We start from the raw sequence: 16,962 nt of genomic DNA on the forward strand, positions 1-16,962 counted from the left end.
CTGAATGTTCTGGAAAACTAGCGCAGATACACGTCTGGCAAATGTTTTATTAAATTAAACAGACCAATAACAACAAAATAAATGAAAATCGTACTTTACTTTAACCTCGTCCAGTTTTGCGATGGCTTCATATTAGCGAAGTTGCTAAATTTCAGGCAAAATTTTTTATTAGCCGTAATTCCGTAACTAAACATTTGCGGACCTACGTTTGTCTGAACTTTTTTCTTTAATTTGCCTTGTAGAACGACATATTAAAATATTTGCATATTTTCGTGAGTCACCCTGCATATAAATGCAGGCTTCAACGGCTTGAAAGCCATAAGATAATTTCAGTGCGGGTACATTCTCTCTCTCGTGACGTCTTACGTGAACACAACGTGATGCGGCGAGCAGTCAGTATGATGGACATGGGGCGTGACAACATGGGAATTTGATTTGGACGGATAGCGTTCTCGGATAGCCGAAGTGGTTAAGACGACCCCTTGCTTGTAACAGGAAATATGGATTAGAATACCCATCCTGCAAAAATTTCCAGTTGTCGCCATTGAATTCATTTCCATGTCAGTTGCGGCCGATGTCAGAATTTATTTCATTCCATCAAGTATATATTCGGCTGCGGAACTGAGAATGGTGTCAGTTCTTTCCGACATATCCGTTACAACAGACACCACACACATATGTAAATTTCCAAAAATTGAAGTATATAGTGTGAAAAGAGCATCAAATACAGAAACATGTGCAGGCAAAGTTCATTTGACACCACAGTAATTCACGAAAAGGGACACAAACACTCAAAGGCCGAAAGTGCAGATTGTCACTATCACTGTCAATTGCGACGTAGAAGCTTACGAATATAAATATCAACTAGACCAATATTTGCAGTGTAGAACAATTTTACATCCGGTTAACGCAGTTAAAATTGTAGTTACTTGAAACTGTATTGCCGGCCGGAGTAGCCGTGTGGTTATAGGCGCTGCAGTCCGGAACCGCGCGACTGCTACGGTCGCAGGTTCGAATCCTGCCTCGGGGATGGATGTGTGTGATGTCCTTAGGTTAGTTAGGTTTAAGTAGTTCTAAGTTATAGGGGACTGATGACCACAGCAGTTAATTCCCATAGTGCTCAGAGCCATTTGAAACTGTATGTGAGCTGTTGTTTCAATGGGTACAGAGTTTTTTGGAATCTTTATTAGCCAAGATCGCATATAGGGAGGAAGTAGGTAACAGGATTCGACCATTTACGGATATCTTCAAACCGGAATATAAAAATCCAAGTGTGAGATAAACGGACACTTTGCAACCTTGGCTAACAAGGATTTCACAAAAAAAATCAACGTTTGTTGAAGGTTAAGTTGATAAAATAGTGCATGGGTATACTGCCAGTTCATGGTGTCCAATGAACACATTCTTCCGGCAGACATGTCGTCATTGTCACGTGTGCTGACGAACAGAGTTCCTTGAAGCGCGCAGCCAATTTATATCCCTTCCACACACGAGCTGTTCCTGCGTGGTTCTCGCTCGAGCGAACAGGCCGGCGGCCGAGGAGGCGAAGGTGTCGGCATCTCTAGTAGTGTAGGTGTAGTTACTCTCTCCACTCTGGCCGCCAGATCGTTGCGTTTGCTGAGTGTAGTGTTAAATAGAACCAGCGTTGGTTTCCAAGCCTTGCTGAGATTATAGCACCGTTTCCAGTCGGTGAGACTGTCCCTGGGCCGAATTCCGATGGCCTCGCCAACTGTTCTGTTCCAGGAATTTTGAAGTATGTGCTGAAATACTGGTATGCTCATATTCCATTGCGTTACTCTTGGAAAAACAGCGCTTTACGAGCGGTGACTTATTAGGATACATTTGTCGAGTGTAACACTGGAGTATCCGGCAACGATCTTCAATGGCGAGCACTGTTTGTTCAATATATGGCTTACCACACAGGTGCAGAATCATGAACACCCTGGTATTCCACAACCCGAGGTCGTCTCCAACGCTCCTCAAAAATGCACCTGTTTCACTGGGAAGTTTTTACTCAGTGCTTTTTCCGTGTGAGTTCGACTTTTCCCAGTAATACACCTATGTACAAGGTATCTATAATTATAGTGCAGTTACTCACAGAGGTCCATTGTGGGCTGTGATTATCGTACAAGAAGCGAAACTTGGAATGTACGCTAATGCGTCAATGAGGAACCGATTTACGCTGGGAGAAAATAGTTTCCAATTTTGGCCACCAGGTGCAAATGTGGCGCTGTGAATGCGAGAAGAACGTACAGAAATATGTAAATTGAAGATGGTTGGGGGAGAGGGGGGAGTTGCATCGGGCTATTAAGTGGAACAAGCGGTGAAAGTTAAACTGCGTGCCGCACTGGGATTCGAACCCACGATCTCCTGCGTAATGGGCAGTTGCGTTAACCACTGCGCCACATGGACACAGAGCTAGCAAAAACTACGCAGACTATCTAGGCACATCTCAACGGCGGACCCACATTCCCACCTAGCGCCACCTGTACATCCTCACTGAAGGAGGTGAATTCGTTGCCCAGCGAGGTGTGTCAATTATATTCATGCCTGATGACTGTTCTTTCAGACATGTTCCTTAGTACTTCTGTATCCCACTTCTTCATGCATTAATTCTTCTTGACTAGTCTCTTAAACTTAAACTTATTCTTCACCACAAGTGAATTGTGATCTGAGTCTATATCTGCTTCCGTGTACGCCTTACTACCCAATATCTGATTTCGGAATCTCTGCCTGACCATGCCGTTATCTAGTTGAAATCTTCCAGTATCTCCCGGCATTTGCCAAATGTACCTCCTCCAGCTGAAATTTATTGCCGAACTAAATTATTTTATCTCCTCTCTCATTCCTAGTAGCAAGTCAATATTGTTCCGTAACTTTTTCTTCCACTCCCTCCCCTATGACCCCATTCCAGTCCACCTTGACTATTAGATTTTCGTCTCCATTTACGTACTAATTTACCCATGAAATATGCTCGTACACTATTTTTTTATGTCTTCATCTTTGGTGTGTGACGTCCGTACATATAACTGAACTATTGTAGTCGGTGTTGCATTGCTGTCGATTCTAGTGAGAACAACACTATGGTTCAAATGGCTCTGAGCACTATGGGACTTAACATCTGAGGTCATCAGTCCCGTAGAACTTAGAACTACTTAAACCTAACTAACCTAAGGACATCACACACATCCATGACAGAGGCAGGATTCGAACCTGCGACCGTAGCGGTCGCGCGGTTCCAGACAGAAGCGCCTAGAACCGCTCGGCCACTGCGGCCGGCAGAACAACCCTATCACTGAATTATTCACAGTTTCTGCTGCTGCTGATATTACCCTATACTCCTCTGAACATTACGGAATCCATAAAGTATTCACGGGACTGGTCCTTGAGGTAACAATTTCTTGATGACCCCTCTAGTAAATCCCATGAAAAAGCGCCCAGGTCCAGATTTCCGCCTTCTTGCATAGGCCCAGCGTTGATCTTTCTGTAGGAATCGTCATTTAGAAGGCTCTACATCTTCTCCATGTGGGAGAAAAAGGTAGTAGCGTTGCGTTTGTCAGTAGCTAAGACAACAGCCTCACTGAAGTCTCTCAGCTCCCGGATGGTGTCCCTCTCTCAGCTGGTAATGTTTGACTTCGTAAACTTATCGTCGGGGTACGACAAGTTTCACGACGTACTTCTTCAGCTGTTTGAGGCGTTAGCCGCGCAGGAATCTATTTAGCTACAATGACGCTGTCCGTGACTCACGTGAACTTGGGGGGCAGTAAGGTGGGAGGAGGGGGGACCAAATCGTTATTTAGCGGCACATTACATTGATGAGACTCTAGTATGGGGCCTCCAGTGATGGTATGTCTACGAGGCGTGAAGATTTTGACGTTGGACGTCCTCTATGAGCAGAATCGACTGTCACCCAGATAACACCATCAATCCAGTCCTCATTCCTGAAGTTAAAGTGATTGACTAGAGCTAAAGGTAGTAATAGAATTTCCTGGGAGCTGTACTGAAGTTCGGCGAGTGAAGAGTGCCCTCTCACACACCAAGGGAAGGCTGGCTAGCTTCTTGATTCTACTGGTTGCCACTGAACCGATGTGTTGTGTGACCTCAGCTCAGCACAGTATGCTCGGTACGACATCTATCATAAATTCAAGAGAGCTAATTGCATGTTAAGTTGTACAGCTTGTTGAATTTCCTCATACTCCCCGTAAAAGTATCTGAATTGATTCTTCAGTTTTTCTTGGCGTATTTATTGATCGAACAGTCCTCGAATGTACAGCCAGTCCATAGCTGAAAAATGCAGAGCTACTGGTGTTCTCTCCTATAAAGACTCCACTGATAAGAGGCAGAGGTTGATAGATGGTGACTCCTATAGGAAGATCAATGCTGAGCCCACCGAGAAGGTGGAGAACAGGACTAGGTTGGTTCTCATGGACTCTAATTTGCCACAGCGAGTCATCAAGACATCGTTACCACCTAGATTTTATGGACTCATTAAAGTCCACAAAGGTGGGGTTCCGTTACGCCCAGTTATTAACAATACCAGGGCTCGCACATATTTGCGGGAAAAATACCGCCGGCCTAAGTGGCCGTGCGGTTCTAGGCGCTGCAGTCTGGAACCGCAAGACCGCTACGGTCGCAGGTTCGAATCCTGCCTCGGACATGGATGTGTGTGGTGTCCTTAGGTTAGTTAGGTTTAACTAGTTCTAGGTTCTAGGGGACTAATGACCTCAGAAGTTGAGTCCCATAGTGCTCAGAGCCATTTGAACAATTTGTAAAAATACCTGACTGAAACTTTAAACCCTTACTTGGGCAAATGCCTGCATCACACTCTCAATTCTTTAAATCTTGTCTCGCCTACACAACTTCAGGCTGAAGGCCTCAGGCATTCTAGTGAGCTTAGACACTGTTTGGCAATATCCCAGTGTGACCCTGTGAGAGTCAGTAGAACACCCGAAATATCTAAGTGTCACATCGGACTGGACACTGTTCTAGTAGAAGCATCTGGAAAACACCTCAGCGAAGTTATGAAATAGGAAAAACATCCTCCATAAGAACATACGACACAAGCTGTGTCGAACAACCTGGGGCTGCACTACTGAAACTCCGCACTCTTCAGCAGTTGGACTAGTCTACTCTGCTGCGGAATATGGTGGTGGTGGTGGTGGTTAGTGTTTAACGTCCCGTCGACAACGAGGTTATTAGAGACGGAGCGCAAGCTCGGGTTAGGGAAGGATTCGGAAGGAAATCGGCCGTGCCCTTTCAGAGGAACCATCTCGGCATTTGCCTGAAACGATTTAGGGAAATCACGAAAAACCTAAATCAAGATGGCTGGAGACGGGATTGAACCGTCGTCCTCCCGAATGCGAGTCCAGTGTGCTAAGCGGAATATGGTGCTTCAGTATGGATAAATAGCGCGCGTACACAAATGTTCAACACAAAGCTGAAGAACACAATGAGAGTACACTTAAGTCATGCGACGTCGAATGGCTGCTAAAAATGAGCCACATTCCACCCCTAGCCGACGAAAACAATCTCTTCTCCTTGAGTTCAAACACATACAAGGCATCCCTGTCCATCAAGATCCAATTATCCGAGAAACAAAACCAGCTTCGGTCAAGAAAACCTTACATGAAAACAGCCGTGGAATTGCACACGCCTCAGTTCAACTTAACCGAATAACAACCACAGGACTAGAGAGAGAGACTTTTTCACCACATTTTTAGAACTTACCGTGCATAAGAAGGGAATCTTCCTTCTACAAGTCGCGCAGAATGTGGACCGATTACGCACGAAACATGACAGAAGTGACTCTATAAATGAGGGAAGTCTCCATCTCCAAAGCGCAATTGTGGCAATCCGTTCCCCACATTACCACAGACTCTCCCAGCAGGACATATCGGCTAACCATCAACAGTTCCCTGATGGAAACTAACGACGCAACTGAATATATTAAAAATTTAAATGTCTGTAAAATAAATGTGCTGATATTTGTATTTTACTTAATACTGAGCTTAAAAACAGTACCATACCATATATAAATTCGTCAGAAATATGGCAGTAAGACCACCGACCGTTTCAGGCATGTCCTGACCTCCGCATGTTTTCTATTTAATGGAAAATAATATGAAAAACGGAGGGATCACAATAGACAGCGGACTCTAGCCTGTGGGAGAGAATTTCTATACATGGTCTTCAGGAACAGCGTGAAAAAAAAAGCGGCCTGTAAGGATGTTGCGTGGTAGGTCGTGCTGGGAAATAGTTAGCAATGTACTTTTCTAATCAGGAAGTTGAGTGCATGGATTCTCCTGACTCGCCAGAGTCTATGGCGCTAATTGAGTTCTTCGTTTCGTTTCCTAACACCGAACAAGGGAGAAATAAAAATTAGACATGTGACGCTTGTAAGGTTCGAACCCGAGCCAAAGGCTGAGCAGTCTTGTGTAGTATTATCATCGCTGTGAGAACAACTGACTCTAACTGTGAATGGCGGGCCGCTTGAATCTGCGAGCAGAATGGCTTGACTGGCTAAGTTTATCGCTAATTAACGTTGATGATGATGTTGATGTTTGGTTTGTGGGGCGCTCAACTGCGCGGTCATCAGTGCCCGTACAAAATCCCAGTTTTTACACAGCCCAATTTTTTACACGGTCTAAAGTAGCCACTGCCAGGAATGATGATGAGGATGATGAAATGGTGAGAACAACATAAACACCCAGTCCCTTGGCAAAGAAAATCCCCAACCCGGCAGAGAATCTAACCCGGGACCTCGTGATCCAGAGGCAGCAACGCTAGCCACTGTACCACGAGCTGCGGAGGTAATTAACGTTGAAACGTATCGAGTTTTTTCCTTAATAATTATTCATCAGCACTACCTACCCTGCGACATCCCGACATTCTAACAAGCTTTTCAGATTGTTTCTGACCACCGTGCGTATGGAACACTGCGAGGAAAAAGCCCTGCCGTCATCCACATGGAAACCCACCTTCTATTTCCGTTATGCAGATGACATGTTCGTAATCTGTCCCCTTGGAAAGGAGAAACTGTTTGAATTCCTTGCACATCTGAACTCCAGAAATTTGAACATCAAATTCACTAAGGAGAATGAAACGGGAGGAAGACGTCATGATCAAAACAGGACAGCTGGTGGTACCCTGGGCCACAGTGTGTGTCCGAAGAAAGTGCATACTGTTCTGTATTTGTATGCAGACAGCTGCCATCACCCTGCACAGATGAATGGGATACTAAAAACAGTAGTACATAGGGCGTGCACCCTCACAGACTCACAATCTGCCCGAGGAACTGAAACGCCGCAGAAATGTGTTCCGAAACACGGCTACTCAGAATGGCCGATTAGGCGCGCTCTCCGCCACATCACTACAGTGCAACTTCCAGAGCGCGAGCAGTTAACTTATATCCCATCGCCCCGCGAGCCATTCCCTCCGCGGTCTGCACAAGTAGGCGGTAGCGTGGCTGCAGTTACTTCTGTCCGCCGTAGTCGCCACACTGCTGTGTTTGCTGTTTTCTCCATTATTATTAATTGTCAAATATGGATTAGACGCAGTGCCGGTCTTCAGGCCTTGCTGAGATTACAGCCGCAGCGCAGGCTAATAAGGTTGTTCCTGGTACGATTTTCGACGCGCTCTCCAGTGACGATCCCAGTATTTCGAAGTACTCGCTAAAATACTGATAAGTTATATTTCCATCACGTAATTCTCTGCTAAACAATGCTCTGCGGCCGCAGACATGTTGGGATACGTTGTTCGAGGTTGTCACCGGTGTTCGCGGCAGCGATCTTTGACAGTGCGCACAGTTTGTTCAATGCATGTCTTGTCATATTTGTACGGAATCTGATACATCCTGACATTCCGCAATCCGAGGTCGTCTTTGACAGCCCCCATTAACACCAATGTTTTATTCAACAGCAAAAGGCAGTTTTTACTTGAAGCATTTTCAGTATTCGTCAGACTTTTCCTGATAATGCGCCAGTGTTTGGTATGAAGGCAGTAGCGACGACTTCCTTTGTGACTTCTTCCGTCAACGCAACTGACAATGGCAAATAGGTCAAATCGTTTTAATATTGCTCCCGTAGGACACTATGAACTGGCAGTACGCTCATGGAATGTTCAATCAACAAACACCGGAAGAAACTGGAGAGTAACAAATTTAAAATTTGAATTGTCGCGCTGTGCCGTTAGGAAAGATTTCGTGCCGCTGTGCAGTACGTTTGCCACGGATAACAACGAAAGGGGTCCTGCTATGAAAAATGGTAGCCAGACCGTCACTCTTGGTTGTCGGGCCACGTGGTGGACAGCAGTCAGGTTGGTAAACCAACGGCATCCCATCACAGTCCAGGGCGTCGCCAGAGACGTCGTCGACTTGGAATCTCATTGACTGGAATAGAACTGTCTTAAGTTATGTTCTGCTTCGAAACGAGCCCTGAATGACCAGCGAGTCGGCCGGGACAGTGGTGAGATATCATTTTGACTGTCGCTCGCCATACGCCCCGACAACCAGGAGTGATTGTCCGGAGAGCCATTTCATTTTATAGAGGGACCCCTTTGCTTGTCACGTGCGGTACCCTTATAGGACAGCGGTACGTCGACAGTATTATACGCCCTGTTCCGTTAGCGTTCATGGCAAGCCATCATTCGCTTCCATTTCAGCAAGAAAATGCCCACCCGCACACGGCGGGAGTTTCTAATGCTTGTCTTCGTGCTTGCGTAACCCTACCTTGACCAGCAATCTCTCCTCTGTCGACAGCATTTGGAGCATTATGGGCAAGGGCCGTGCAAAAATCTCGTAATTTTGACGACATAAGACACTGATTGGACAGAATTTGGCCCTATATTCCTCAGGACGACATCCAACAGCTCTGCCAATAACAGCCAGAGGTGGACCAGCGCGTTAATAACTTGCTCAATTTTTTCTTTCTGTTGAATGAATCATCCCATATTTCTGAAACTGTACTCATTTGTCTGTCTGCACATGAACATCACATCTGCCGATTTCCGTCGCATTCGTATAATTCGTTCGTGGTGCGTCTTTTTTTTAATTTTTTGCCTTAGAGTGTATTTATCCTGAAGTTATACACGAAGTTGCAATGAGCTCGTCGCAGCGTCACAACTTATTTAGTGTACGATACTTGCTTTTTTTTCTTGGAAATATAGTGTTCATTGTTTTGGCGTTCCCCTTATTTGGCATTTGTCGTGCCCACACTTCAGACGAACGCGCACGCTCCATCATCAGGAAAACCCTCAGATTCCAGTGTCCATCAACCAGCTTTCTGCATTCCTCGCCCAGCTGCAGACAGTCGTAAAACTCACTACTGGCGTTCGCTCCGCGAGGCGGCTTCTTGTACTGTCGCAAGCTGATGGAGACAAACTTCTTTTGATGTGGAGAGTGCCGTGGTGTCACTTGTGCTTTCTAAAGAGCCTTTTGTACAGTTATTGTGAATAATCGTCTCTCTAATGCCGGCCGGTGTGGCCGAGCGGTTCTAGGCGCTTCAGTCTGGAACCGCGCGACCGCTACGCTCGCAGGTTCGAATCCTGCCTCGGGCATGGATGTGTGTGATGTCCTTAGGTTAGTTAGGTTTGCGTAGTTCTAAGTCTAGGGGACAGATGACCTTAGATGTTAAGTCCCATAGTGCTCAGAGCCATCTCCCTAACGAAGAACGATCGACAGTGCCGTACTACTAAACATAGCTGCAATACGATATAAAATAAGAATGGAACACGAGAGCCGCTAAATAGGAACGGCAGTACAGGATATATTTCTGCTTCTCTATTATGGTTCCAGCTTAACTCACCTGTCGCCATGGTTGCTTCTGACATGGGCAAGTGTGCACCTTCAGAGGCTGCGGAAAGGGCAATGTACAGAGGAAAGACGGACGCTGATACGGGGAGCAGCGTCTGTGACAACGCCGTGGCACTTATGCCTAGCAGAAACTGTTTCCTTCGTCCAAATCTGAAATAGAAAAACACATTCGGAGTAAACAAAAACCATCACAGAAGTCATAAGCTTCTGGTGACTTCATGGATCATGCCATTTAGCATAGAAATACATACTAATTGCAGCAGTGTGATATAATATCATAATGTTTTGTCATTCATTATATTTCTGCGTAAATCATTTCTAACACCATCAGCGTTATGTGTGAAACAATCATTTCGTCGCCTGATGTAATACAGTTTTTGTTCTCTTCTAACGACTTTGAGCGAAATCTTTTGGTTCAAGGTTTAAAGAATGGGATCATAAATTAATCATGAACGTACTATATGGTGAATTATGTCTCACCCTTGGGACATAAGTTGTGTTCGAAAATGTTTGTAGCGAGATAAATTATCGCCTTTATTGATGGCTGATGACAGATTCGTCTTTAATGCACTGCCTGGTGTTTTGTTCAATAAAATACATCGTTTAAAAGCAAACAGGCAACAAAGGTTCGTTCTTCGGCTAGTTTGAGCCACCAAGGAGTATCCAACCATTTACTGTCTGTGAGTACAGCATGAAAACGTGCCGAAAGAAATGTGTCCCCAGGTTAAGACCAGTGTTTGCCGACTACCTATTTACAAACTAGAGTTTCATCCTCAGTAGCGTTATATTACCTGGAATATGACTTAACCCAAAGGAAGGCAGTTTGAAGTCGCAATTTTACTATTATCCTCATGGAAAACAATAAGATTATTTTGGTAGTTTCTGTACACAGATATAAATTCGCTTCGTAACAGTTGCTAGACTTATATTTCTAATACGGAAACATCAAAGCACTTAATGAATTGTTCCAAGTGACTTCCTCACTGACATGTTCTTACCAAAAAGAGGAAACTGATATTAGAGGAAATGGCGCTGCCGCTCAAAGACCTGAAGTTTCACATTTCAGGCTACATAAATTACCTGTTGAACAAGGATTGTCAAAGGAGAGTAGTTATAACAGTACCTCCATTATTAGGCTTAAAATCGTCAGGTGAGATGTCTCATAAACTACGGTGCCTCACTATATGTAATAGAACAAAAATAACAGCACCAGGATCTGGTCTCCAAGTACAGGCTATGCTACGAATAGATCGGCGAATGTGAAATTAATCTTTTTCGAGCAAGATATTGATGGATTTATCCTTTGGTGTTAAATGAAGCCAATGTCAAGCAAGACTGTACAGGTCCACAAAGCACTCCCCATGAGTTGACGGTAAAACTGAGAGCAAACAAATGAGGATACTAATGAAGTGATGAAATACGCACCTCAACAAAAATTTGGAATATCGTAGAGTTTACTACAATGACTTCCTGCAGTACACACAATAAACACAACTCTTTCTGAAAACAAGAACGATTTTGGTTAGTTACAAAAACTCATTAAAAAACAAAGCAGGCCCCCCTCCAAAGCGAACATCTTGAAAACAAAATCAGTGAAAATCATTTTCACATGATGATAATTATCAATATTTAGCAGCGAGTATGTCCACCCCTCACATGGATGAGTTCTTCCAACCTACAGGCATGCTCTAGGGGTATGAGCTCCTTTTCCTCAATGGTAGTTTTGGAGAGGTCCTGAAGATTCTCAGGTGGATCCGGACGCAAAGCAAGGGGCACTTTCAGAAGGTCCCATGCACGCTCAATTGAATTCATGTCTGGGGGCTGTGAGAGCCAATGCATTCGGTTAGTGTTGCATCTTTGACACTACTAGAGATCGGAGTATTCTTGCATTATCATTGATTAGGGTGAAGTTGGCATCAACTTCATGTCTGTAGTGCCTTACAATCGTTTGTAGGACCTCTTGCAGGTATCGAAGACCAGTCAAATTGCCATAGATGGGTATTAGAGGAGTCTGCCATTCCAGCAATATTGCCACCCAGAACATTACACTTCCACCTGCAAACGGATGGATTTTCTGAACTTATCAGCGTTCCTGGTATCGACTAGCGCTTCTCCAAAGGCTAGTTTGTCTTCTCACTGGATTGATGCGGCCCGCCACGAATTCGTCTCTTGTGCCAATCTCTTCATCACAGAGTAGCACCTACAACCTACGTCCTCAATTGTTTACTGTATGTATTCCAATCTCTGTCTTCCTCTTCAGTTTTTGCCCTCTACGGCTCCCTCTAGTACCATGGAAGTCATTCCCTGATGTCTTAACAGATGTCCTGTCATGCTGTCCCTTCTCCTTGTCAGTGTTTTATACGTATTCCTTTCCTATCCGATTCCTTACCTTATCAGTCCACCTAATTTTCAACATTCATCTGTAGCACCACATTTGAAATGCTTCAATTCTCTTCTGCCCCGGTTTGTCCACAGTCCACATTTCACTACCTTACAATTACAAGACATTGCCTCCTCAAAGTAAGATCTATGTTTGGTACTAGTCAATTTCTCTTGGCACAGAATGCCCTTTTTGCCTGTGCTGGTCTCCTTTTGACATCCTCCTTGTTCCGTCCGTCTTTGCTTATTTTTCTGCCAAGGTAACAGAATTGCTTAACTTTATCTACTTCGTGGCCATCAGTCTTGATGTTAAATTTCATTTCTGCTACTTCTCGTTAATTTCGTCTTTCTTCGAGTTACTCTCAATCCATATTCTGTACTCATTAGACTGTTCATTTCATTTAGCACATCATGTAATTCTTCTTCACTTCCACTCAGAATAGCAATGTCATCAGCGAATCATATCATTGATATCCTTTCACTTTGAATTTTAATTCCTTAACTGAATCTTTCTTTATTTCCATCATTGCTTCTTCGCTGTACACATTGAACAGTAGGAGCGAAAGACTACATCCCTGTCTTTACCCTTTTTAATCCGAGCATTTCGTTCTTGGCTCTTGTACATATTGTAACTTACCCGTCTTTCCCTATAGCTTATCTCTATTTTTCTCAGAATTTCGAACATCTTGCACCATTTTACATTGTCGAGGCTTTTTCCAGGTCGAACGTGTCTTGATTTTTCTTTAGTCTTGCTTCCATTATCAACCCCAAGGTCAGAATTGTTTCTGTGGTGCCTTTAGCTTTCCTAACGCCAAACTGAATGTCATCTAACACATCCTCAAATTACTTTTCGCTTCTTCTGTATATAATTCTTGTCAGGAACTTGGATGAATGAGCTGTTAAGCTGATTTTGCGATGATTCTCGCACTTGTCGATAATTGTATGGATGATATTTTCTGAAAGTCAAAATGGTTCAAATGGCTCTGAGCACTATGCGACTTAACTTCTGAGGTCATCAGTCGCCTAGAACTTAGAACTAATTAAACCTAACTAACCTAAGGACATCACACACATCCATGCCCGAGACAGGATTCGAACCTGCGACCGTAGCGGGCGCTCGGTTCCAGACTGTTGCGCCTAGAACCGCACGGCCACTCCGGCAGGCTCTGAAAGTGAGATGGTATGTCGTCAGAGTCATACATTCCACACACCAACGTGAATAGTCGTTTTGTTGTCTTCCCCCAATGGTTTTAGAAATTGTGATGGAATGTTCAGTATCCCTTCTGCCCAGCCCTCTTAAATTCTGGCTGTAATTCTGGATCCCCTCTCTCTTCTAAGTCAACTCCTGTTTCTTCTTCTGTCACATCAGGCAAATCCTACCCATCATAGAGGTCTTCAGTGTACTCTTTTCACCTACCCTCTCTCTTCTCTGCAGTTAACAGTGGAATTCCTGTTGCACTCTTAATCTTACCACCCTTGCTTTCAATTTCAGCGAAGGTTGTTTTCACTTTCCTATATGCTGAGTCAGTCCTTCCGACAATCACTTCTTTTTCGACTTCTTGACATTTTTCATGCAGTTATTTCGTCACAGCTTTCCTAAACTTCCTATTTATTTCATTCCTCAGCTACTTTTATTTCTGTATTCGTGTATTTTCCTGATAATTTTCGTACTTTCTCTTTTTATGGATCGACTGAAGTATCTCTTTTATTTCTTCGTCTAGTATCCGGTCGCAAACCAATCCTGGTGTCGTCAGCAAACATGACATACTCCAATCCACAAGGCTCCAGTGTTGATGTACAAGAGCTCAGGTCCTTCGATTGCGTCAGTTCCGTTGGTTCAGTGCAAAATTTCTCAAGGGCCATTTGAATGAAGACCACCTTGATTCAATATTCTAGGCACTGTTTGTTCTGAGATATGAATCTCTGTTGCCTGGCAGTTGATGTCGGGAGCCCGCGAGCCGACAGCTGGAGGAAATAATCCTGCATTGGTGCTGTCATAAAAGGACGACCACTGCGAGGTACGTCATTGACATTTCCCGTCTCTCTATTCTTTCTACACACCTTAGACAGACTGCTTTGAGTGACACGTAACCGATCGGCAACGTCTTGCTACGGATGACCTGCTAAAACCAAAGCCATAATCCTATCAAAGTGTTGTATGCGTCTTAGTGGCATGTTACTGTAGTGCTGAACACAAACTGAATTAATCTGTTGTTGATACTGGACTGTTCGCGGTCTGCCGCTGCGGCAGAGGAATATTTACATGACTGAAAAATGGCCACAAAGCATGCCAGTAGTAAACATCGGCCAGTATATCGTTTCTGACTGGACGTGCCTAGGTCAATGCAGCCTCTAATATCGTAGACTATATTTCACGATAGTATTCGAAACCTTTGTAGAGTAGTGTATATAAAGGGATATTAAAATCTGTGAATAAACAGTTTGATCTCTTTGAAACCAAAATTAGTGCTGAGAGATATCTCAGCTAATTCACTTTTTTGTAGCTCATAAGATTCTTGCAAAAGGACCTACTTGAAAACGTTTGATAGGCATGATCAAATAACAACTTGACTGCATCATGGTTAAAGAAAAATTTAGTGATCAGATGTTAACATGAAATGCTAGGAGATCGGAGAAGTGAATGTAGCGCAGAGAAAATGTCGTTGTGAAAATATTAACTACATTCAGTGATTACTTGATCTTCGCTGAAGAGAATATCGTTGTGAGAATACGTGACCTTTGCAGAATATAATGACAGTTGTGGCTAAAGTCTAACAAAACTGAAGAATATGGCAAGTCAGGTTTAGAATTACGGAATTAGGACCATAGCTCTTCCGGGCGAAATAAATATTTCTACTAATAGTCTGAAAACGATAAAAATAGATAACAAGTACAAAGGAATCTTCACACAAATGTGGTTTGATAATAAGAAATGAGAAACATTAGAACTACGTCTTCTTGGGTCCACCTCACTCACCAGATCTGGTACCATCTAAATTCCAACAACTCCAACATCTCCACAAACGAATAGTGGAAAACCTCTCGTTTCTGGCAATTGTCCCCGGTAGTTAATTTTTCCTTACCAATCTTACTGCAGGACTCTAATCTACTTACTGGGAAATGATTATGCACAGTGCACTCATCGAAAAGAACCGCCAGTGAAAAAAAAAAAAATCTACATAACACCTACTATGTCTTTTTACACGACTGAGAAAATTTCACTTTATCCAAGAAGATACCCAATTTGTTTCAGCAACGAAGATTCTCCTCCTACTTAAATCAATTGTGTGTTGTCGTGTAAATGCCGGAATCAAGAGCGTAATGTGAACTAATAAGTAATGGAAACAAGATTCTGAGTGCGGTCTTCTAGTAGCACAGTAAATATAAAGTCATTCTAGGTCTGCCCTTCACTTTCTTTCTTTGGTGCCACTTGTCATTTGCTTGTGAGCATCAGAGAAACATACATAACAAAACTGTATGATTGACTCCAGTCTTCCCGGAAAATAACATCTTCGACTTAGATGTGAGATAATTAATAAATTATTGTTGGCAAATTTTTCATCTTTCGTACACGAAGAACAGCTTTGTTTCGTATTCAAATTTGTTGGTATATTTTAATGATATTGTGAAGTACTCAATGTTGTGAAGCACTCACCTGTCTCCAATGTAAAAGAGAAGTATCCCAAAGACGGTGGAAACGATGTGGCTCACGGAATACACAGTATTCGGGTACAGTTCCTTATCGCACACCCAGTTCTGTTCGGATGCGGCTGTCATGGAGAACCATGTGGTGTCGTAGTCCCAGCCGTAGATACAGGATATTGTTTCGTTCTCTTGCTCTGGCGCCTTCATCAGGCATCTGCTGTATTTCCCGTCTTGTCTGCGAAAGTCAAACAGTTTTCAAGGACCACTGAACAACGATATGTATACTTGTTGGTAACACATTTCGGGAAGGCTATTATCAAAATATGACAACTCCAAGTGGTCAACGTTGTTCGATTTCAGAAAACACATCAGACTGTAAGAGAAACAGTTTGACAACGAACCAGAGAAATAAAACTGCATAAAAAACTCTTCCTTCGCACCTTATGAAAAATAAAACTATATTAACTTTTATAATGTCCACAGAGACACTATAAAAAGCTATACTAATTTTTATAAAGTCCTCACGACAGTATAAAAGGTTCAATACAGTTTCAGACATGAACTGCCACCCCTCTCATTAAATACTTTTCGGATAAATTTTTATAGCTACTAATAATGTAGAACAATGACCCATAAAATAAATTTGGATAATAATGTAGTCATTCCGTGAGTAAAATTACATGTAAATGGGTCAACTGCATTAATGAAGCTCATGAAAATGATTATCAAATGGTTCAAAAGTTCTGAGCACTATGGGACTTAACTTCTGAGGTAATCAGTCCCCTATAACTTAGAACCACTTAAACCTAACTAACCTAAAGACATCACACACATCCATGCCCGAGGCAGGATTCGAACCTGCGACCGTAGCGGTAGCGCGCTTCCAGACTGTAGTGCCTAGAACCGCTCGGCCACCCCGGCCGGCAATGATTATCAGAGTCACAATAATTTAGAGCTCTAATCTCAGGTATTTAATATCAAATTCTGATGCTAGTAAGATGTTTGTGGTAACTTAAAAAGATTACCTCCTAAAAATCTCCTCAATCATGTGGTTACCAAATGGTACAAGAAGAAAAGCCGATACAACCCAGATGATGGTGACAGAGAAGATTATAAAGAAACTGTGGCGA

General features: G+C 43.3%; 1 protein-coding gene across 1 annotated transcript in view; it reads right to left on the reverse strand.

Moving 5' to 3' along the window:
* LOC126253036 (solute carrier family 22 member 6-like) overlaps positions 1–16,055 on the reverse strand; it is a 62,737-nt gene extending 46,682 nt beyond the window's left edge. Inside the window, exons 1-2 of the mRNA XM_049954105.1 lie at positions 15,843–16,055; positions 9,801–9,958 (exon numbers count right to left, since the gene is read on the reverse strand). Coding sequence (XP_049810062.1) covers positions 9,801–9,958; positions 15,843–16,039 — 355 coding nt within the window. The 5' untranslated portion in view covers positions 16,040–16,055. The remainder of the gene's footprint in view (positions 1–9,800; positions 9,959–15,842) is intronic.
* Positions 16,056–16,962: the final 907 nt, after the last annotated feature.

The sequence above is a fragment of the Schistocerca nitens genome, chromosome 4 (genome assembly GCF_023898315.1).
Source record: "Schistocerca nitens isolate TAMUIC-IGC-003100 chromosome 4, iqSchNite1.1, whole genome shotgun sequence".
NCBI lineage: Eukaryota > Metazoa > Arthropoda > Insecta > Orthoptera > Acrididae > Schistocerca > Schistocerca nitens.